Consider the following 22858-nt stretch of genomic DNA (forward strand, 5'->3'; position numbering starts at 1 on the left):
TTCGATTAGGACTTGAAAAGTTGAGTCTATATTATTAACTTTTTTCTTGAAATGCCTATAACATTAAAAAACAAAGAGCCATTACAAGAAGCAAAGGCCAAAGACATACAAGAAATGTAAATAAAATACAAACAAACAATAACAACGGAAAATTAATAAAATTAAACTTGCACCACTTCTCATACTCAAGGGAGACACTTTTGCTTATATACTTTACTAATAAACAGTAAGTCGTTTTTAAATCGTTCACACTTTAGATACTGAAAACGAGACATTATCAAAAATGAGATCATTCCTTGATCTCCAAATCATCCAACACGTAACTGCCGAGATGGATTGCACTGCCAGGCACTCCGTTTTATTTAGTTTTTGCTTACTCGAGAATTCAAGCAACTCCTTTACTGAATCCAAGTTAGTCAAGTTCGATAGCTTAACCCAATTATATATGATCGACCATACCCATTTAGACGCCCTGCAGTAAACAAAGAGACGCTCGGATGATTCCGCAACCAATCCACCTTGAAATACATTGTAAGGGGTAGTTTTGTAATTGTACAAAAAAGAAATAATATTATTAAATTAATGAAGCTTCAATCTGTCAGACGGCTTGCTTCCTCTTCCACTGCCTGCGTGTAGCCTCGATGGGTTCGCTCACACACCAACTACCAAACTCTCACTTCTTCTTCTTCCTCTATATTAATATTAATATTAATATTATTAATATTATCCCCAATTATATCCATATTCATATTCTTCCTTTATGGCCTCTCGATCTCTCTTTCATTCCAACATTTTCTCTTCCTACCACCTGTAAGATCCCTAATTCTCTTATTATTATTATTATTATTATTATTATTATTATTATTATTTCACCTCTTTTCACTCCAACTTATGTTGACGTAAATCGTATAATGAACTCATTCCAATCGAATTGTATGTTAATTAATGTTAATCGTAATGAACTTATTGATTTCTGTTAGCTAGCTATTTAACTGCTCCTGCATTGAATAATTAGACTGTAGTTGATTGTATTCTGTGAGTATGTGTAGTAGAATTAGACAGTTTGCGTGTTTTGACTATTGGATAGTGTTTGTAAGTATGTGATTGATGGATTGTTGATGAATGAGATGATGATTTAGGTTAACTTGATGAACTCTGACATCACTTCTGATTGAATTATGTGTTAACCTAAGTCGTAGGAAGTTTTTGATATTCGCTAGCTAATTAGTTGCTGCATTGGATAAGTTTTTAGCTCTGATGATTTTCGTGTTTCGTTAGCTTGTTAATTATTGTTTTTGTGTCGTCGTATTGAATTATGTGTTAACGTAAGTCGTAGGAAGTTTTTGATATTCGCTAGCTAATTAGTTGCTGCATTGGATAAGTTTTTAGCTCTGATGATTTTCGTGTTTTGTTAGCTTGTTAATTATTGTTTTTGTGTCGTCGTGTCTAAAACAATAATTAACAAGCTAACGAAGCACGAAAATCATCAGAGCTAAAAACTTATTCAATGCAGCAACTAATTAGCTAGCAAAAATCAATAACTTCATTACGACTTACGTTAACATATAATTCAATCGGAAGTTATGTCAGAGTTCATCAAGTTATCCTAAATCGCCATCTCATTCACCAAGAAGCCATCAGTCATACACTGAGAAACATTATCCAATTTCCAATACAAATCTATTTCAGTTGTCAAATATGTAAACTGTTTAGATAAACACATGTTAACCATATACAATCAACGTCTCAAATAGATTCTGAATGGTGATTTTGGAAATTTTCAAGCTGTAATAAGCGGAGGCGAATCGAAGAAGAATAGGGTTAAAGTTAATTCTTTGTGTTTTAAATAAATTAATGGATGTAAACACCAATGAATAACCTGCTCATATTAAGTATAATCTCATTGATTGCTCTTGAATAAATTCAACAATAGAAGAAAGCAGTTGAGCCAAATAATTTGTAGTGTAGCAGGTATACATAGACCCATTGTGCAACTAGCAATCGTGAGCCACTAGTTCATTCTATATAATCTTCTCTAGTTCTCTTTAATTTGTTATCTTCTAGCAGCCTGTAGTTGGCTTTTGCTTAAAATCTTCTATGTGCCATTCTATTTCAATTGCATCTACACTATAATATTATTTCTTCTAGACCTAGTGATACAGTTGTTAAAATCCTTTTTTTTAAAATTATGGTTCCATATTTTTAATAAATGTCAGAAAGGCTAATGCATAACAATAATTCATTGTGCCTTAGGGAATCTGCTGGATCAGAAGAAATTGCAAAGCTCGCAGCTCATTCATCTTATGGTTCAAAGGTTAATTTGAAAGGGCAAGAGATCGATATCTCTTCAACGAATAACTTTTTGCACGGGTTCCTATCAAGGCATTGCATTTCATCCCAAAATATAACACTATGTCGGTCTTCATCAAGATCATTATCATCCATTTCTTGTTTGGCCCGTGATAAAATTATTGTTGATGATAATCATTCCGTTGGTATAACAAACACCGATGAAGTGGAATTTAACCGTGTTAATTCTCTTGTATGGATGTTGCATGAATCTGCCAGGAGCTTTTCCCTTGCAATTCAGACTCTGGATTTGGCTAAAAGTGGGCCTGAGCTTTCAAACGCGTGGATTGGAGTAGATGTGCATGCATGGCATAAGCGCATTGCATATCAGGTATTCTGAAAATGGTAAAAGTGTTAATTGTCTAATATTCAGACAATAAACAAACCTTGATATTGATTATCTTTGTATGCTTTTGAGTTTAAAGTTGAGCAATATGGTCATGTACTCATGCTTCTTCTATGGTTAAATAGAATCATCACATTCACATATATTATATTTTGTTTTTTTATAGGTAGCAGTATATGCTTTACTGAAAGCTGCGATAGAAGTGGACTTGTTTCTTTCTCAAAAGCGTTTCAACAGTCCTGTAATTGAACTGTAAGTGTCTCTAATTTTATGCATCTATCAATTTGTAAACTTCATCTTGTTTAACAGCCATATGGGCTAAAATTATATATATGTTTGTATCTCACTATCTTAGTTTGTCTGCCAAAACGCTGTTTCTTGGTGAGTTTGTTGAGAATCAGTTGAATGATAAACACCCGAAGCTGGTGCAATGGCTTAGAACCGTGGAGCTTCCACGCATAGCAGGATCATTCGTTCCATTATTCAAGAGGTGGTCCGTTGAATATGCCGGAAGGTATGCAAGTAATCTCATCATTCTGAATCATTGCACTATTAATAATTCATTATCATTGTTATTAAAACAAATTTATCCAGTGGTGTTGCAGGAGTTATTCTGGCTATAAGTTGCTGCACTGCTGTGAGAAAGTTGGGATCAAGCCGTATTTCTTGTGCTTTATTGACCGAGTCAATTGATGATATGTTGCTGGAGCTTATGGACTTATCATGCACAATTGTGACAGTTGATAAGTTGCATCATCTGGCGCTTGAGGCAGGATTTGAAAATGAATTTTTGTTGCATTTTGGTAAAAAGGTTTTGCCAAATAAGAATATTGAAGATGTGGAATTTTGGATTGGGTTGGTCCAAAAAAAACTTTTGGTAGCATTTCACAGAGAAAGTGTAATAACCGGCAAACAAACATTCAGTGACAAGGTCAGTTGCATCACACTCCATTATACCTTACTAACTTTTTAAGGGAAGTTATAGCAAAAAAACAAAAAGAATGATAAACTTTTCACCCTAAATTAGTTGTGTTAAGCCATATGAAACAAACAAAACTCATAATCGTGAAACTCAAAACTAAGCATTAGTAATTGAAAAGGGCTAATGTCAGAAACCTTAGCTGCCACATGATTATTTTTTAGCCTGATAGCTTGTACCTATTACCTTCTATTAAGAAATTGGAACTTTGAGGGTTTTTATCAAATTTTAGAAAGTTTAACCGTCTTTCTTTTTTGGTCTAAAAAAGACTGTACCCCAAAAATGGTATATCCATTTTATGCAGTTTATTGTTACGGTTACCTGAAAATGAAATTTGACCAGAGTTGGATGCTCTTTATACAATTTGCCATTAGTAAATTCACAGTTTTTCATGTAATGGAAATTAATAGTGTAGAACTTTATCTTTTTTTTTGAGTTGCCTTTTATTTCTCTTTGCATCAAACTGTAATTGGAACTTCACTAGTATCTTGTAGTGATTCTAATTTTGCAAATTGCAAAATGCGAAGTTACAAATTCCAATCTAAGTTTTTGGTGTTTCAGTATATTTTGTTTGTGACTTTGTGTAATAGTAATTCCATATGCTCACACAGACTGCACAGACTGCTTTAGCCACTCTGGGGATTTTTGCATTTCTTGGAAGAGAGACAAGGTTATTCTTATCTGAAACGAACATAAAGGATCTTGATGAGCAGATCAAAGACTTCCTCAGGTAAATTGCTTAGCTAGTCTGACACAAACTTGTATATAATCAAACAGATTTTGATAGCTTTTAAGTTTCCAAATTTGCAGTTACTTGGAGTGCGGTAGCCTGTACATTTGTCCTGAATTTAGTTCCCTATCCGAGTATCAGCTCTTCATCGAGGTTGGTTACGTACTTTATTTCTCATATTAGTGTAAATGCTGAATCATGTTTATTCTTGTAAGCCAACAGAGCACAGCATGCTCGTGTTCGTTCGTTTAACTTTAAGTCTTTAACTGAACAAACAATCGAACACGGACAATTAAACGAACTAGGCTTTCTTGTTCGTGTTCGTTAAGAAAACGATCATGTTTGTTCGCTAACAGTATAAATGAATGGTTCACGAAACGAACGAACACGATGTCATAACTGAACATAGAGGAACAAACATAACTGGAGCTATAACTAGTTAAAAAGTAATGTGAACGAACGTGACATTTGTTCATGTTTGTTCGTTTAACTAAATGACAGTTTTTTTGTTCATGTTTGCTCGTTTATTAAAAGAACGAACATAAACGAACTTCCCATCGAACGATTCACAAACTGTCCACTGAATGTTTGTGTTTTTTTTCCTGATTAAGAGTTATAGCTTGACGAAAATAATATAATTTTTTTGAATAAAACATTTTAGGAAGCTTATGCTTTTTGAATATAGTTCATGTCACTTTTGACCCGTTTGTCCCTGTCGACCCAAAAATGGTTAAAATTTTCATCTGTACAGCTGATGTAATCATATTGTTCTCTCAGGTGGTTATAGATGAAATTGGATGGCTGGATTTTTATGCACCACTTAGATCCAAGTTCCATCATGATGGTAGAAGATCAAGACAACATGCTATCCAAGCAGAAAAAGAAATAATTCTTTATACTGTTATTACAGTTTGCTATGATGTTTATTCTGGATACGCTCACTATACCAATTCTTCTCAGCTACCAATGGATGCAAATTTGCTTTCATTTCTGCTTCGAAGGTAATACATAGTTGCTTAATAAATCTATGATAAGTGGGGCGTTTGGATACAATTTTAATCATTGTTACGTCTGCTTTCATATTTGCAGTCAGACTTTATTATCTTACTGTCTCGAGGAGTATTGGGCTGCTTATGACAAATCAGGGTAAGCTAGTTTATCTACCATATTTTTTAAACAACACGCACTTACATGTTTATTTGTTTATCTTTTGCAGTGAATTAATGAACTTTTCAGAACCAATTGTTCAAAGTAATAAAGGGATGACAAACTCATCTATATTATTGGAAAATTCAGTTGATTTGATGAAAAGAAGTAGTCAAGGTGGATCTACAATTAGAAAGGTATAAACATTTTATTATATTTTTATGTTTTGTAAGTCTTCTTATATTTTCCATGTATCCATTTTTCAGGGCACTAATTTAGCAGGAGTTGACTCTGTAAAAACCGAAACAAGGCCATTATATGAACGCATAGTGAGGGAATCCACCATGAAATTGGTGTCTGCTAGTAATGTAAGTCTGCAAAGGCTTTGTTAGTTTGGTTATAATTAACAACTAAGCTGTAATTAATTGTTACATTTTTTTGACGTATAGGACATATGGATGGGCACTCGGTTATTATTTATCGATGTGAGGGATGCTTTTGGACTTCTTGTGAAGCAATTGAGTGGCAACAAGATTACAAATAGGGAAAGAGGGAAGATAAGCCGAACACTTAATGATATTGCTACTCTTATTCCGATCACAATCCTAATGTTAATTCCTGTACGTATGTAAATATTAATAATTCTTCAAATTGTGTATTCTCTCAACAAATCAACAAGCAATTTTCTATTACATTAATTATATGATTTTTGCAACTGTTTCTGTATTTGGGCAGGTATCAGCTGTAGGCCATGCAGCAATGCTGGCAGCCATCAAAAAGTACATTCCATCATTGGTACATTTCATTAACACTCTCTTGTTTCTCATGCTTTTTAATTACTTGTTTAACATGTAGCAAAATGGGCGGTTTAATTTCATAAATTATTGTTTGCATATAGGAAATTGTTTGTAACGATTTTTTGCACATAAAAGCCAACACTCTGTTTTAAAAATTTGTTTTTTTTTAATCATTTACGTCCCTTAACAATTTTTTACACATTATGCCCTGCTTGTGGTGTGTGCATATAATGTATATATGTGTGGAAGGTTAATCATGCATCATGTGGTGGAGTTGATAGCTGAAAGACAAGGGTACATGCATAACTCGGCCAGTGTCCCGATGGTTGAGTGCTATGTGCCTTATGTCCAAGGCTTGATGCAAAACTACTATCGATCCGGGTGTGTCAACAAAAGCAGCCTCTCTATTCCTACTCTCTATCCTTACGGGGTAGAGATAAGGCTGCCTACATCTTAACCTCCTCAGACCCTACCAAGCTTTGCTATTGGTGGGATTTACTGAGTATGATGATGAACTTTTTTTTACACATTAAAATCCCTCCATGTGTTAAATTTGAACAAAGTTGTTAATTATTTTACTTAATAATACATGTGTGGATGATGTAACTCAAAATAAAAAATTGAAAACATATAAAATGGTTTCTGTAAATGTTATGTTTTAAAAAAGGTATTAACCAATGATTTTTATCACTATTCTAATGTAACTTGTCAAATAATGTTTTCATGATCTCATCTAATCATAATTAAGAAAAAAAATCTTTTCAAATTTAACACGTTGAGGGACTTTTATGATAAAAAGCAGAAAGTATGTTGGCGTTTAATAGTATTTGCCCATATTTGAATCATATGATCTTGTTTTGTTTTCAGTTAGATTATAGAAATTTCTTTATCTTGACGATTCTTTTTGTGTTTTCATGCATCCACACAGATTCCTTCTCCGTATTCATCAAATCGGCTCACCTTGGTGAAGCAACTAGAAAGAACAAAGAAGATGGAAGTTGAACCATGGGCCAGTGAAGATACGGGCCGGGCTAGAGAAACTAGTAAAGAAAGTGAAGATAAAAGTTTTACAGTGACGACCCCCTAGGTCCACAGAGCCATAATGTGTTTTTGGTCTTGTTCGGTAGCTTGTATATGAGTAGATGCTGATGTATAATTTATGTCAACATTTTGTTAGTCTCCTGCAGATTTCGTTTTAAAGTTCTGAAAAAAAAAATGAGAGACAACACAGGTCACTGTTTTCAGCTTGTTTTGTTTCTTAAATATGTCCCTGTGGAAGAAAGGTACAGGTGTGTTCCAACAAACAAACAATTGGGAAATAAGACATTATTTTCATTATGAAGTGCAGCTACTATAATTAATGATGCATTGAAGTAGGATTTCTGACATGGATGTTTACGGTTTGGTTCGATCAGTTCTGATAAAATGATTTTAGATTAAACTGCTAGCCAGAGCAAACCGGCTTGGCTAGCCGGATCGGCTGAACCAGCTGGTTTTACTGGTTTGCGAGACATTTGTTTATCAAAATGATAAAGATGGTTCACAAGTATATTACATAATATTGGTTTTAAATAATTCTAATTATGCCCTACTGGCAAATAACAATCTTAAATTTAAACTTGGCTAGTGGCGGTCCAAACTAAAAGAGTATTTGTTTTTAACAGAACGCGACTAATGGATGTTAACTTCTTCAGTGATTTGCTGATGTAGACCTTCTTCAACAGCTTCATCACGTTGGAAACCTGCAAGTCTGCAACTAGCCTCCATTCTCTCTAATATCGTTACATCGTCTCTCTCCCTTTCCCCTCATTCGAAACCTAACCGATGTGATGCCGTCGTCGTCTCCGGCGAAGTCCACCTTCGTCAATCGTGCACCATTAGAGGTAATTGACATATCATTCGACTCGTTTTGATCCCCTTAACAAAAGACCTATGTTTATTTTGTGAATCGTGTAACATTGATTTCGATTTTATGAAAATAAGACAAGGTTTGGTATCTAGGGATTGCCCATGGAAGAATATGAAATCTGCTTCATTTTCTAATATCCGATGTGTTTTGAAGATGGAGGGAGACGGTGTAACAATATTAGGGAGAATGGAGGCAAGTTGCAGGTTTCCAGGCCGGAGAAGAAGGGCCACATCAGCAAATCACCAACGGAGTTAACATTCGTTAGTCGCGGTCCGTTAAAAATAAATACCCCTTTAGTTGGGACCGCCACCAGTCCAGTTTAAAGTTGAGACTGTTATTTGTCAATATGACTTAGTTGAGATTATTTAAAATCCAATATTCCAAATAAAAATTAGGAGTTATGTTGTAGGTTCAGTTTACACGATCGGTTTCAACTTCCAAACGAATCTGAATCGTTAAATCGATAAGCTACAAAACCGAATAATGAACCGAGAATATGCTTTAGCATAAATGGGTAGACACTAGACAATGTATATGTAGGAAATGCATCATTAATGTTTTTTTTTCTTCTATTATTGATATTTCTTCTCATATTTGATGTCAGGGTCAGCCGGTCAGGGGTCAAGAAGCCCATAAAATCACATGCATTGATTGGTACAAATGGCCCACCCACGCCATGCTGGTGAAAAGAATCAAACAAAATGGCCCGATAAAGTAAATGGGCCCACCACTACATATCCATGATGACGATGCTTCTACCAACTTCACGTCTTCACTCATTATTCAAAATCAAGAAAAAAGCTTACACTCATAATTTGATAAAACACAATAAAACCAAATTCCATTAATTTTCATAAAAAAAAAATAAAATAGAAAAAGAAGGAAAAACAAATAAAAACTTAAAACTCGCTGGAAAGGGGAGCGTGTTCACTGCTGATAAACACATTGCTGTAAATGGCTCCGGCTAACCCACCACCAATGAGAGGTCCGACCCAGTAGATCCAGTGGCCAGAGAAATCACCACTGGCCACAGCTGGACCGAATGATCGGGCCGGGTTCATTGATCCTCCAGAGAATGTGTACACCAATCCGAATGTAATTATGATCTCAAACACGACTCCTTGGATAGCTCCAACACCAGCACCGACTGCATGGATAGGCACAGCCTGAAAAGAAAACGTATGGTATAAGTAATTATGCATAATGTACAACCCTTTATGCTTGTTATGTTCCGACTATATAAAAATCTAAGCTGAACCTTGGGCCAATATGAAAAGCCTCTGATTTTCAAGGGTTTAACTTTGTTCAATTTTCAGTAAAAAAATCAATATAATCTATAAAAGTTTTATTTTCGGTAAAAGTCACTCTTAACCCTGTTATGTACAACTGTGTGCCTTTTAGAAACCGTATACAAAAAATGTGTATTATCATATTCCTACATGTTAAAATCCCAAGAAAAAAAATATTTTTTTTTTTTTAAAACCCGATTTTTAAATTTGCTCCAGGTCTTCAAAAAAGTTGAGTCGACAGTGTCTTTACTTACCAGGCCTCCAGTGACGTAGCTAAGAAGGAAGGATGCGACGGTGGAGCCAATGAGTTGGGCAATCCAGTAAAAGATACCAGATAGGACGGTAATCTGACCACCAACAACCAATCCAAAAGTGACAGCTGGATTGAAATGGCCACCAGAGATGTTGGCGGCAATGGAAACCGCAACAAAGAGTGCAAGTCCATGGGCAACCGCAACGGCCACTAAACCCGCTGGGTCAAGGGCGGCATCGGTTGTCAATTGGCTGCACATCACACAATATTAACAATTAGTTTACGTATAAAAACATGTAATTTGCATGGGAAAAATTATATATAAATAATTATAAGTAGAAAGTGAGAATTTGGATACCATAAGCAATGGCGGACCCGACACCGGCGAACACGAAGAGAAGGGTGGAGATGAACTCAGCAACGTAAGCTTTGATGGAGCTTGCGCTGAAGGAATCATCAAAACGACCAAATGCAAATTCCTGGCATTTTTTTTAAAATTAATTAATTAATTAGCTTAAAGAAATTGAGAAAAGATGAGGAGAATTGGGAGTGGGTGCTTTGCAAATGACACTAAAGTCCCTTTATATAATGGAAAATTCAAATATAATAATAATAATAATAATAATTTTAGACAATGACGATGAATTGATGTGATGTAATGTAATGTATGGTATTTTGAAATATACACTATTAGGAAAAGTTAGGTGTCATGATCATTATAATTGTAATTACTATTCTTGTGTTGATAGTTCTTAGGGAAGTAAGTAATGAATTTAAGGGAAATGATCAAATAAGAAGTTTGATTTTTCTAAGAAGGCTAGGAAGAAGGGTATTATTGTCTAATACCTTAATATTGAAAACCCACTTAATTTAATTTCAAAAAATCACTTAATTAAAACCCACTTAAATTTTCACTTATCTCCTACAACCACCACCGCCCACCGCCACCACCTTGTCGGAAAAGGCTTCGGAAATTTCGCTGAAAAATAAAACGCTATGAAAAATACAATGAAAAAGACACAATGTAAAAAACACAATAGAAAAAATACTATGAAAATAAAAACACAATGACAAAAACACAATGAAAATATAATGAAAACACAATTAAATAACACAATGTAAAAAACACAATGCAAAAAAACACTATGAAAAAAATAAAACACACTTGTATAACACAATTTTATAAAACACAATTATGATAAAACACACTTTGTAAAAACCCACGAAATTTTTTTTATTTTTATAAAGCAATATGGTACTCATATAAAAGATAAAAAAACGCTCGTTATTATGGTGAAATATTTTTTGAAAAAAAATGTCGTATAAAAAAGTTATAGACGTTTTAAAATGATGGGGGAATTTGACATGTGTCTTGCATGTAGAGAGAGAAAGTCAACTAATCTAATGAACAAGATTATTTCTTATCCTTCAACCATTCAATTCTCAAATGAATGAACAAGATTATTTCTTGCATGTAGAGAGAGAAAGTCAACAAATGTGTTATCTCTATTATGCACTTACCCTTGTTTTACACTTAATGATCTCTCTAATCTAATCTCAACCATTCAATTCTCAAATGAATGAACAAGATTATTTCTTATCCTTCAACTAATCTTCTTATTATAACTCAACCCGTAAATTTAATTCATTTTGAATAGGGTTTTAAAAAGATGGTGTTTACTGATTGACGTTTAAAATACTAACAAAAATTTTACACAACGCAGAAAACACATCAAATGTGTATGAGTGTATCTTTGATTCTCTGAACATGACTCGCACGCATTAAAATTACAAAGTTACACCAAAAAACAGAAGCGTGAAACTATAGTTTAAAGTTCGATGTGCATTTACATTTTTTGGTATTGACATAATATACCCCCAAAAAACTCAAAAACCCGCCAACTTGACCTGAAACCAACACATTTTATTAAATGTGTTTCCTCTAAAACTTATCCATATATGTTTAGTTAAACTATAAAACTCATGTTATATATAAATTTTTTCTTTTCAAGTTTTCTTTGGTATTGAAAGTTTACACCTCTAAATCTAAAAGTTTACTTGTTTAGTCATGGTTTAAGTTTTTCTTAAGATTTGATTGACTAATAAATCAAATATTTTATGACATAATTATATGTTAGTAGTTAGATTACTATATTTTTGTATTAAAATTAATTTGGATAATTGAATTTTGAGGATAGAAAGGAATATAACGTTGTCTATGCAACTATGTGGGGGTGGAATCCTGGCTGTCAATAACATGCTTATTGTGGAAGTGTCTAGAACTCAATTCTTTATATAATTCAAACATGTCCTTTTGTGTTTGTCATTTTGATATCTCAATGGATAATCTATTTCAAATCGTTTTTGATATAAAGAAGAGATTCTAAGTTATATATCTTTATTTGAAGGTTGTAAACACGACTAGTGACAACTTGTGAGGCTACCAAACAGGGATGAGAGGATATTCGGACCCTAGACACATTTGATTTAAAAAAGTAATAATTTGTTGTGCACCCAAGGTGTATTACTTGGAGTGGTAATATTATTTACTAGCTAACTCATACACTCACTAATCATACTTTTAAATCTATACAGTTTGTTCACCACGTGAATTTTGACCTTAACCTAATTAGGAGGGGCACCTTTCTGACACTGAGATCGCTAGGCTACAAGCTTTTTGGTGCTAATTAAACACCATTAGTTGAACATATATAATAGAATACTCGAATACTCTAATAATGGACATTGTAAGATATCTTGACATTTCCTAAATACTTGGTATCGGAAGGACACTAAGGAAACATACAAATACATGCATATAAAAGATAAGTTTGTCCAAACGACGCTATTCAAATGTCTGAAATTCAAAGAAATTCAGACTATCCGTACACTGAGATCATTCCCAACTATTGAATAATAGTATCACTCGAGTGTCCGGACATCTTCACGAACTTACATGTATGCATTCGAATATTCGATATATACATCTAGTTGTCTCTCTCCCTCACCACTCACTATCATTTCTAGTCATTAATTTTCAAAAAATAATAATAATTACAAATAGTAGCTTAATCGTCTAAAAACAAATAAAATAGTTTACGATATCCTTTTTATCGTCTTTCGATAAAATCGTGATTGATTAAAGGTGGAGAAGAGGTGAACACAATGAGCAACTTTGGTCCACAAGTCCACCGACCATTTAAAAAAAATGATAAAAGAGACGTTTTGGTTGGTATTGTACTATTGTGTAATTGTGATTAGGAGTGGTTTAATTTGGCTTCATATTAAATTGTTGCTTTTATTTATTTTTTAATTTGTGTATTTTATTATAATACTAGTTTGAGGCCCGTGTATTACACGAGTAATACTTGAAAATACAATATTTAACAAATAATCAATAGACAAGAAACAATAAACCCGTTAAACACTATTAATACAGTCATTGTATAATAGTCTTTAAAATAATTTTAAAGTAAAAGACAATTATAAATATCAAATGTTTGAAAAAAAAATAGAAAGTAAAATATTAAATTAACAAATTTTGAAGCATAAATTTGAACAATGATAACTATTATTTTACTATTATAAGTTTGTTAAAAATGATGAGGTTTAATGCAAGAGTGACAAGTGGCAAAACTTGTAGTCTTTTATTAGAGAGTATAGATATTATCGTTAAAAACAAATGCACTTATAGATCTGGATTTACATAGTCATTTATTTTCCAATGTTGAGTTGGATTCACAATATCCTTTTATTTAAAATTATTGAAGCTTCCTTACCAATATATAATCACAAGTTTACTATATACGCTTTGCATCGTGCATGAATACGCTCTAATTACTTCGTAAGTAAACAAATTGCTTTGAAATAATATATAACAAAAAAATATAATAAGAAAAATACTTTCATAAGAATATTAAAGCTTGAAACTCGATTCACCTAAGAAAAATTAACATTATTACATAAAATATATGTAGGCTTTGAACGTTTGCGAGAACCTTTTTTTAGTACTCTTTGACAAAAAGTTGGTACATTTATATTCATTTTCAGTTTTCACTAAAATGTATTGTTCACTTCACATCGATACGTTCTCTTGACCCTTTGAATCTTCATCAACTTTATTTCATAGAAATATGTATGCTACAAATTAATTAATTAAAATTAAATTCAAGAAAAATTTGTCTCCAAAGGGCCTAGTTTGATCTAAAAGTCGGTCTAAACTAGGGAATTTGAGATATATGTGAAACTCATGTTATACATAAGAACTCAAACACATTACGAGTTTTCACGGGTCGACATGAAGAATGCCCCTTTAACCCGTAAGTTTATTTATATTGTTGTTTAAATTACAAATTAAAAAAATGAAATGAATATGAAAAAAATAACATTTTGACTTCAAAATCGATCTCCATTTATGTTTATTTGTTAAATGTGGACTTAAAATACAATTCAAGTCCTCATGTCATACAATATAGGTTTTTTTTTTAATTGAATTGGTCGGCCTATGAACCAGCCAAATCAACCGAACACTTTTAGATTGAAACTGATACGGATCGAAACTGATACGGATCGACTTGTTTAAACTAAATTCAAATCGTAAATCTTGTGTAGTGTGAGAAGCTCACACCCTTAGTTTCTATATAAAACAAAAACTAAAAAAATGTATTAGCAAAAAAATAATTTGAAGAAAATGGACTGAACAAATGTTACAAATTTCGATGGTAAATTTCGGAACCAAATCTAATCTGATAGCCATCCCATGTGAGTGTATGCACAAAAGCTGTTTGGATGATAATGACATCCATTTTTATACTTTTCTATTAAGAGTATGAAGTGACAAAAATGAAATATCTGGCAATTGTAATAAGAGGCGTATATGGATATAGAGTTCATGGCTCAAAAAGATAAAACCAAACCAAAGTAACATGAACGAGGGGCCTATAATTTGAATAAACATTATACTCTTTTTTTAAGTTTTAAATACATTAAACAATGTCATTGACTTATTTCAAAGAAAATGTTTTTCTGTTTCAAACCAAATCATTAAGTTTAGAACCTGGCTCTATGTTTAGCTCAATACAAGACTTAGTTGGGTCGGTCTGCTGTTCTTAAAAATAAGTTGGGCCAGTCGGAGTCCGACCCATGAAGATAAAACCATCCAAAAAATAATAAATAGTTTTTGTAGATATACAATTAGAGGTGCACAAAATACCAGATTCCAGACTGGCCCGGTGTACCTTATCCGAAACTGGTTCCTACCCGTACTCGACCCGCGGGTACGACTTGGTATTGGGTTTCTCCCCTGACTTGTACCGGAACTGGTTCCACCTTTACACGGTCAAAACCCTATCCGACCCTACTCGAAACCCGGAAAACCCGGTCAAATAGCGAAACGATTCCTTCCTGACACGGTTTTGACTTTTGTTAACCATACCCCCTCAATTCCGATTTTTCTAAACACCCGGTTTGTGCACCTCTATATAAAAACATGCAGAATTGTTAAAGCTGAACTTTTAAATCATAAATTATATGTTGAATCATATAAATTTTAAACGGAACTATTTCTTTGGATAAGTTAGTTTTAATGAGCTATAAACTCCCTATTCATGTATAGTTATTTGACCAGTTTGTTACAAGCAGGACCATCTCAGGCGACATGATCCTAACCAATAGGAGAATATAAGCCACCAATAATCCGCTAGGATTAGGGTTAGGCGATAGTAAGTATAGATTTTGCACTTAAGAGATGTTAGATATTGTTGTATTTATACATTCTTAGTACGATAATCTATTGCTCAATGTAGGTTAACTAAAGAACGTTAGTTAATGTCAATAGAGACTTTGTGTTTTGGTAGCAACTTAGTTTATCGACAACCAAGGAGCTAAATAAAAAACAAGACGTTGTAGCATTTGGTACTTCAATAGGATTTAGAATTTTAATATATACAAGCCTATTACTGGTACCAATGTAACTGCAAGTTGTTCATGAAACATCAGTCAACCCAACTAGTGCGATTGTTTTTTTTCCGAACTATAAACTTTCATTAACTAAGAACAACACCGGCACTAACAAACACCCACTTACTGCCTCCATAAGCCGGGGCACATCACATGACACCGAAAGGAAGTGAAAATATTACATGAAATCAAATCTACACCAACTCAACCAATCTAACGATCTAAACTTGTACTTGCTTTTGAACCAAAGAAAACTGAGGGATTTTATATCTCCTATAATCTCTTCCAAGGTGACCTCTTTGCCATTGGACACCTTTTCATTACGCGCTTTCCAAATTCTCCAACACACAATTATGATTATCCCGTGTAACACCTCTTTCTCGGTCTCTCCAAGCTTGATGATCTTATGAAGCTCTAATAAGCCTCCAACCGAAAAGCCGAAAATTGGATGTATTTCACCATCGACTAATATGTTCCCACACCACTGCCGCGATCAAACATCCCGTAATGATACGATCTGCCGATTCCGACCCTAACTCGCAAATGACACAAGCTTTATCCACAACCATTAGATTCCTCCGCTCTAGCGTCTCCTGAGTAGGAATCCTCTACGATTGTACCTATACAAGAAATTCACTTAATTAAATTAAAAAACATCTTTTGAACTAACCTTTCGTTAAATAGTTTGGTATAAAGTTTGTATATATTTTTTATTTAATAAACTTTCATGAACTGCATAAGCTGCAAACCAAATTTGGGGATATCTTCCGAGAGGGCGAGTAATGGCTGCTGATCACACTCGAACCACCACCACTACTGCTCTTGTTGTAATCGATATGCAGAATGATTTTATATTAGCAGATGGGTCAATGCGTGTTGACGGTGGTCTAACAATCGTCCCTAACGTCATCAAAGCCGTTGATGAAGCCAGACGCCGAGGCTTTCTCGTTGTGTGGGTCGGTACTTTCTTTCTTATTTTATTTATTTATTTATTTATTTTTTTTGTCAATTTAGCAATTAACCGATCAACCGAAATGAATTAACTGAAACTCGGTTAGGGGTTTTTTTGTGTACCCTTTGGTGAACCGAACTAACCGAAACCTAACCGAACCATTCATATTTACATATATTTCTAAGCAACATGGTTGGCTCATTATGTTAAGTAAAAGTTTTTAGCTCAAGTTTGGATTAGGTTAAAACCGAACCAAACGAAAACCGGCGCACTAACTGAAATAACCAAACCGATTTCGGTTATGGATAATACTCGAACCAAACCGATGGTTGCTCACCCCTAGATTACTCTATTACCCATTGACAAAAATAGATTAAAAGTTAAAAGAAAATGTTTGCGGTTATGGTAACGGAAAACGGGTATGTATGTTTCTAGTAATCAGGTCCAATATCACCTAATACCATATCCATCCCATTCCCACATTCACGGTGCCAGGGGTGCCCCCCCTACTTTTGCGCTGTAGTGTAAATTTACCCATTTTTCGCCCGATATTTTTTATATGTGGTGTAAATTTACCATTTTCGATCGACAATTTGAGCCATACATTTTGAGCCCAAGCTTCGCCACTGCTTGAATACCCGTCCCGACTATTAACTTTCGGTGACCAACAAGGGTTTTTTTTGGGTTATGTTTTATTATATCTGTCTTAAGTTCTTATGTAGGTTGTGCGAGAGCATGACCCACTAGGACGAGATGTTGAGCTATTCAGGAGACATTTATATGCTGATGGAAAACCGAAACCGACTTCAAAAGGGAGTAAAGGTGCAGAACCGGTTGATGGTCTAGTCATCAAACCAGAAGATTATAAGGTCGCTAAGACGCGCTTTAGTGCGTTTTTTAATACACATCTTCATTCGGTTCTACAAGGAGCAGGGATTGATAGTTTAGTGGTTGTTGGCAAGTCAATTTTGTTTTTTGGATTATTTTGTTTTTAATATGTTATTATGAATAGTTCAGTTTACTTGTTTAGGTGTATATTTGAATACAGGTGTTCAAACTCCAAATTGCATAAGGCAGACTGTTTTTGATGCTGTGGCACTTGATTACAAGTCTGTTACTGTTATTGTTGACGCCACTGCTGCTGCTACCCCCGATGTGCACGCTGGTATGCTTATTTTCTTTCTCTCTTACTGATACTGTTTCAATCTAAACGGGTCGGGCCAGTTTCGTGTGGAACCCATGAACTTGTTTTGCTACATGGGTCATGGCTGGGTCAACTTGGCGGGTTCACAGCTTGACCCAATTTTTTTTTAATATTATTATGTAATAGCTTAAACGTATTGCGTATTTTATACCAAAATTTTAAAAGATAAAAGAGAAACGAGCATCAAGTTTTATATTTTTGACATAATTATTTTATATGCTATTTTGGTTGTAAATGTGTATTTTTGGTGCGCTCGAGGTTTACTTGTTTTGAACTTGTTCTGAACCGCCTGTTTGACTGCCTCTAAATTTTAGATGTTCATGTATCCGTGTATGACTTGGCTTTTCTTCATTAGTAAGGGTTCACAGCTGCTGAATTCACAAATTCAATCTTTATATGTTATTTAAGCAAAACTTCACGTAGGTTTCTGTAGGGGTATGGTACTAAAACCCGGTTCTACGACCCTAAATCTATTATGTTTGGCTTATTTTATTATATGGACTAATACAATGTTATTGGGCTGAGGGGGTTTTGTGGAGGTAACCCTAACTGGGCTAGGCCCATTAGGGTACCATGATGGTGGCCATGAGACTCTATATAAGGAGGTCTCCACCTCCTTATTGATGGTCATGCTCAATAAGAGCCACCACCACTTTTTGTGTCTGTAAACAAGAAATCCTCAGGATATCTTAGCAGTCACCTCCACACCCCCGAAAACCATTGCAGGTCTCAAGCTCAGCCGCAGAAGAAGATCAAGACGTGGTTCGTTCATCTCGAAAATCCGTGGAAACATCGTCATGGATCAGGTCAGATTCATTTCGTGCTTCGACATTGGCGCCATCCGTGGGACGGCAACGAACTACCCTTCGATCTTCATCTCGGCTGTCAGATCTCTCCCAGGAAAAACCCAGATCTGGAAGTTTTACAGAAAAAGGCTTCAAGGCTTGTTCTATTAAAGCTCAAAAAGATCCATAGATCTAAAAGAGGCTTCCAGATCTGTGCAAAAAGAAACGGCCTGATTCGAATGATCAGGTCTCCAGATCTGTGATGGTTTTAAATCTGCTCCGGGCTTCAGATCTGTCCAGATCTGATTTACAGATCTAGGTCTAGATTACAGACCTGGATTTTAGGTCTAAAGTTGCAGATCTGACTCTAAAATTGCAGATCCAGAAATTACCAGACTTCCGTCGCCATGTACGCGCGCCCGTGGATTCTCACTCCGCAGCCGTGCATGTGCCGCCGCGGAAACCACCATCTGGGCTTTGCGCAAGAGACCTCCGCCATGCACGAGCACACACGAGTCACCACTCCATCGCCGTGCATGTGCGCATCAGGCCTCGCGCCAAACTTCAAGGTTGGGAATCCTCATAATATCCCATATGGCTACACGCCAAACTTAAAGGTTGGGAATCCTCATAATATCCCGCATGGCTACGCGCCAAACTTCAAGGTTGGGAATCCTCATAATATCCCATATGGCTACGCGCCAAGGTTGGGAATCCTCATAATATCCCACATGGCTACGCGCCAAACTTCAAGGTTGGGAATCCTCATAATATCCCATATGGCCACGCGCCAAGGTTGGGAATCCTCATAATATCCCATATGGCTACGCGCCAAACTTCAAGGTTGGGAATCCTCATAATATCCCATATGGCTACGCGCCAAGGATGGGAATCCTCATAATATCCCATATGGCTACGCGCCAAACTTCAAGGTTGGGAATCCTCATAATATCCCATATGGCTACGCGCCAAGGTTGGGAATCCTCATAATATCCCATATGGCTACGCGCCAAGGATGGGAATCCTCATAATATCCCATATGGCTACGCGCCAAACTTCAAGGTTGGGAATCCTCATAATATCCCATATGGCTACGCGCCAAACTTAAGGGTTGGGAATCCTCATACCATATGCTCACGCATCACATATGCTCACGCATATTACACATGCTTACGCATCGCATGCTCACACATATCACAGTCTACGCGCACGCGCATGCAACATCTGCACGTGGCGCGGGACATAAAGTAGCTCGTAAGACGCCTCACGCGCAAGCTTTATTATTCACAGCTCATAAGACGCCTTGCGCGCAAGCTGTTACTATTCTTATAGCCCGTAAGACGCCTCACGCGCAAGCTTTATTATTCACAGCTCATAAGACGCCTTGCGCGCAAGCTGTTACTATTCTTATAGCCCGTAAGACGCCTCACGCGCAAGCTTTATTATTCACAGCTCATAAGACGCCTCACGCGCAAGCTGTCATTATTCTTATAGCTTGTAAGACGCCTCGCGCAAGCTTTTATTATTCACACAGCTCATAAGACGCCTTGCGCGCAAGCTGTTACTATTCTTATAGCTCGTAAGACGCCTCACGCGCAAGCTTTTATTATTCACACAGCTCATAAGACGCCTTGCGCGCCAGCTGTTACTATTCTTATAGCTCGTAAGACGCCTCACGCGCAAGTTTTTTATTATTCATACAGCTCATAAGACGCCTCGCGCGCAAGCTGTTACTATTCTTATAGCTCGTAAGACGCCTCACGCGCAAGCTTTTTATTATTCATACAGCTCATAAGACGCCTCGCGCGCAAGCTGTTATTATTCTTATAGCTCGTAAGCCGCCTCACGCGCCAGCTTAATTATTATTCTCAAAGCTCATAAGACGCCTCTCGCGCGCAAGCTTTATTACTCTCACAGCTCGTAAGCCGCCTCACGCGCCAGCTCAATTATTATTCTCAAAGCTCATAAGACGCCTCTCGCGCGCAAGCTTTATTACTCTCACAGCTCGTAAGCCGCCTCACGCGCCAGCTCAATTATTATTCTCAAAGCTCATAAGACGCCTCTCGCGCGCAAGCTTTTTATTATTCATACAGCTCATAAGACGCCTCGCGCGCAAGCTGTTATTATTCTTATAGCTCGTAAGCCGCCTCACGCGCCAGCTTAATTATTATTCTCAAAGCTCTTAGGCGCCTCTCGCGCGCAGGCTTTATTACTCTCACAGCTCGTAAGCCGCCTCACGCGCCAGCTTAATTATTATTCTCAAAGCTCATAAGACGCCTCTCGCGTGCAGGCTTTACTATTCTCATAGCTCGTAAGGCGCCTCACGCGCAGGCTATATCATTCTCAAAGCTCATAAGACGCCTCTCGCGCGCAAGCTTTATTATTCTTAGCTCGTAAGTCGCCTCTCGCGCGCAGGCTTTATTATTCTTAGCTCGTAAGACGCCTCACGCGCAGGCTTTATTATGCTACAGCTCGTAAGACGCCCCTCGCGCGCAGGCTTTATTATTCTCAGCTCGTAAGTCGCCCCGCGCGCCAGCTTAATTATTATTCTCAAAGCTCATAAGACGCCTCTCGCGCGCAGGCTTTACTATTCTCATAGCTCGTAAGGCGCCTCACGCGCAGGCTATATCATTCTCAGCTCGTAAGACGCCTCTCGCGCGCAGGCTTTATTATTCTTAGCTCGTAAGTCGCCTCTCGCGCGCAGGCATTATTATTCTCATAGCTCGCAAGTCGCCTCACGCGCAAGCTTCATTATTATTACAGCTCGTAAGCCGCAACTCGCGCAGGCTCTATTATTATAGCTCGTAAGCCGCCTCACGCGCAGGCTTCATTATTTTTACAGCTTGTCACCATCATGGGGAAAACCTCCCAAAACTCAGACAATAAAGACAAGGCCAAAGAAAAGGGAAAAATCCACCTCACACCTTATAAAGTCCAGCGCTCCACCTAGACGCTTGCGCGCCCAGGAGCAACGCTGGACTTGGGGGGGCTTGTAGGGGTATGGTACTAAAACCCGGTTCTACGACCTTAAATCTATTATGTTTGGCTTATTTTATTATATGGACTAATACAATGTTATTGGGCTGAGGGGGTTTTGTGGAGGTAACCCTAACTGGGCTAGGCCCATTAGGGTACCATGATGGTGGCCATGAGACTCTATATAAGGAGGTCTCCACCTCCTTATTGATGGTCATGCTCAATAAGAGCCACCACCACTTTTTGTGTCTGTAAACAAGAAATCCTCAGGATATCTTAGCAGTCACCTCCACACCCCCGAAAACCATTGCAGGTCTCAAGCTCAGCCGCAGAAGAAGATCAAGACGTGGTTCGTTCATCTCGAAAATCCGTGGAAACATCGTCATGGATCAGGTCAGATTCATTTCGTGCTTCGACAGTTTCCAACAGGGTGTAAACGAGCCGAGCCCGGATGAGTTCGAGGTTGAAAGCTACTCACCAGCCGGGCTCGAGCTTAGATGAGACTGGGCTTGGATCTACTCGTTTACCCACTGGTTGGCAACAGTTGTTTCAACTTTCAAAGTTCATATGTGAACTCAAAAAATGTTATGTGAACTTTAAAGGTAGATGTATCATTGATGTTGATATTCTGTTATGATACGCGAGTAATATAAAATTGACATATATGAAACCTTAATCCTAATTGCTTGAGCTAGTAGATTAAAACTTGTTAATTAATTTCGTTTAATTTTTTTAAATCAGCCAATATTTACGACATGAAAAATATCGGAGTAGCAGCTCCAACACTTGAAGAATGGTGCGGGTTAAGTAACTGAATCGGCAAGACAGGGGCATTTGTTGTATCTGTAAACTGTGTGACGTATAATATGTATTTTGTTTATATTTTGTGTTTTTCATAGAATACAAATTGTTAAATAATGTAAGAATGACAAGACTATGTGGCAAAGTCTCTGTTTGATAAATGATAATGTAAGAATAACACAATTATGCAGCAAAGTTTTTTAAGCTGCTTTATAAGTAGTGTTTTCGGTATAAGACTCTCGTGTGACTGGGGACCGTATATACTGCCATACTGCTGGTCCGGTTGAGCACTTATGAGCCGCCTTTGCATGGGCCAAGCCAGTTAGGGTGGTCTCTGGTTAAATCGTGAACCACGGTGGGGTCAAAAATGATACCGATCCAGGT

The 22858-nt window shown here is 36.5% G+C and overlaps 3 protein-coding genes across 3 annotated transcripts; 2 read left to right on the forward strand and 1 right to left on the reverse strand.

Annotated features, from left to right (window-relative positions):
- The first annotated feature begins 603 nt into the window (after window positions 1–603).
- On the forward strand, window positions 604–7649 carry LOC143529283 (uncharacterized). The gene is made up of 14 exons (XM_077025109.1): window positions 604–810; window positions 2254–2680; window positions 2862–2947; window positions 3051–3209; window positions 3290–3626; window positions 4286–4404; window positions 4485–4557; window positions 5182–5405; window positions 5494–5550; window positions 5621–5747; window positions 5817–5918; window positions 6000–6170; window positions 6286–6345; window positions 7276–7649. The coding sequence occupies exons 1-14, from the start codon at window positions 761–763 to the stop codon at window positions 7432–7434; spliced, it is 2151 nt and encodes a 716-aa protein (XP_076881224.1). The 5' UTR covers window positions 604–760; the 3' UTR covers window positions 7435–7649.
- A 1500-nt stretch (window positions 7650–9149) lies between these two features.
- Window positions 9150–11868, reverse strand: LOC143529247 (aquaporin TIP2-1-like). The gene is made up of 4 exons (XM_077025068.1): window positions 11857–11868; window positions 10154–10277; window positions 9800–10047; window positions 9150–9422 (listed from the first exon to the last, which is right to left on the reverse strand). Exons 1-4 carry the CDS (start codon window positions 11866–11868, stop codon window positions 9156–9158), a joined length of 651 nt encoding a protein of 216 aa, XP_076881183.1. The 3' UTR covers window positions 9150–9155.
- Window positions 11869–16497: 4629 nt separating this feature from the next.
- On the forward strand, window positions 16498–22665 carry LOC143529215 (putative inactive nicotinamidase At3g16190). The gene is made up of 4 exons (XM_077025045.1): window positions 16498–16712; window positions 17431–17665; window positions 17757–17873; window positions 22415–22665. Exons 1-4 carry the CDS (start codon window positions 16539–16541, stop codon window positions 22486–22488), a joined length of 600 nt encoding a protein of 199 aa, XP_076881160.1. The 5' UTR covers window positions 16498–16538; the 3' UTR covers window positions 22489–22665.
- The last annotated feature ends 193 nt before the right edge of the window (window positions 22666–22858 follow it).

Source organism: Bidens hawaiensis, unplaced genomic scaffold (assembly GCF_021521415.1).
Source record: "Bidens hawaiensis isolate Kalapana, Puna unplaced genomic scaffold, B.hawaiensis_p1.1 tig00008515_1, whole genome shotgun sequence".
In the NCBI taxonomy this organism is placed as follows: Eukaryota; Viridiplantae; Streptophyta; class Magnoliopsida; order Asterales; family Asteraceae; genus Bidens; species Bidens hawaiensis.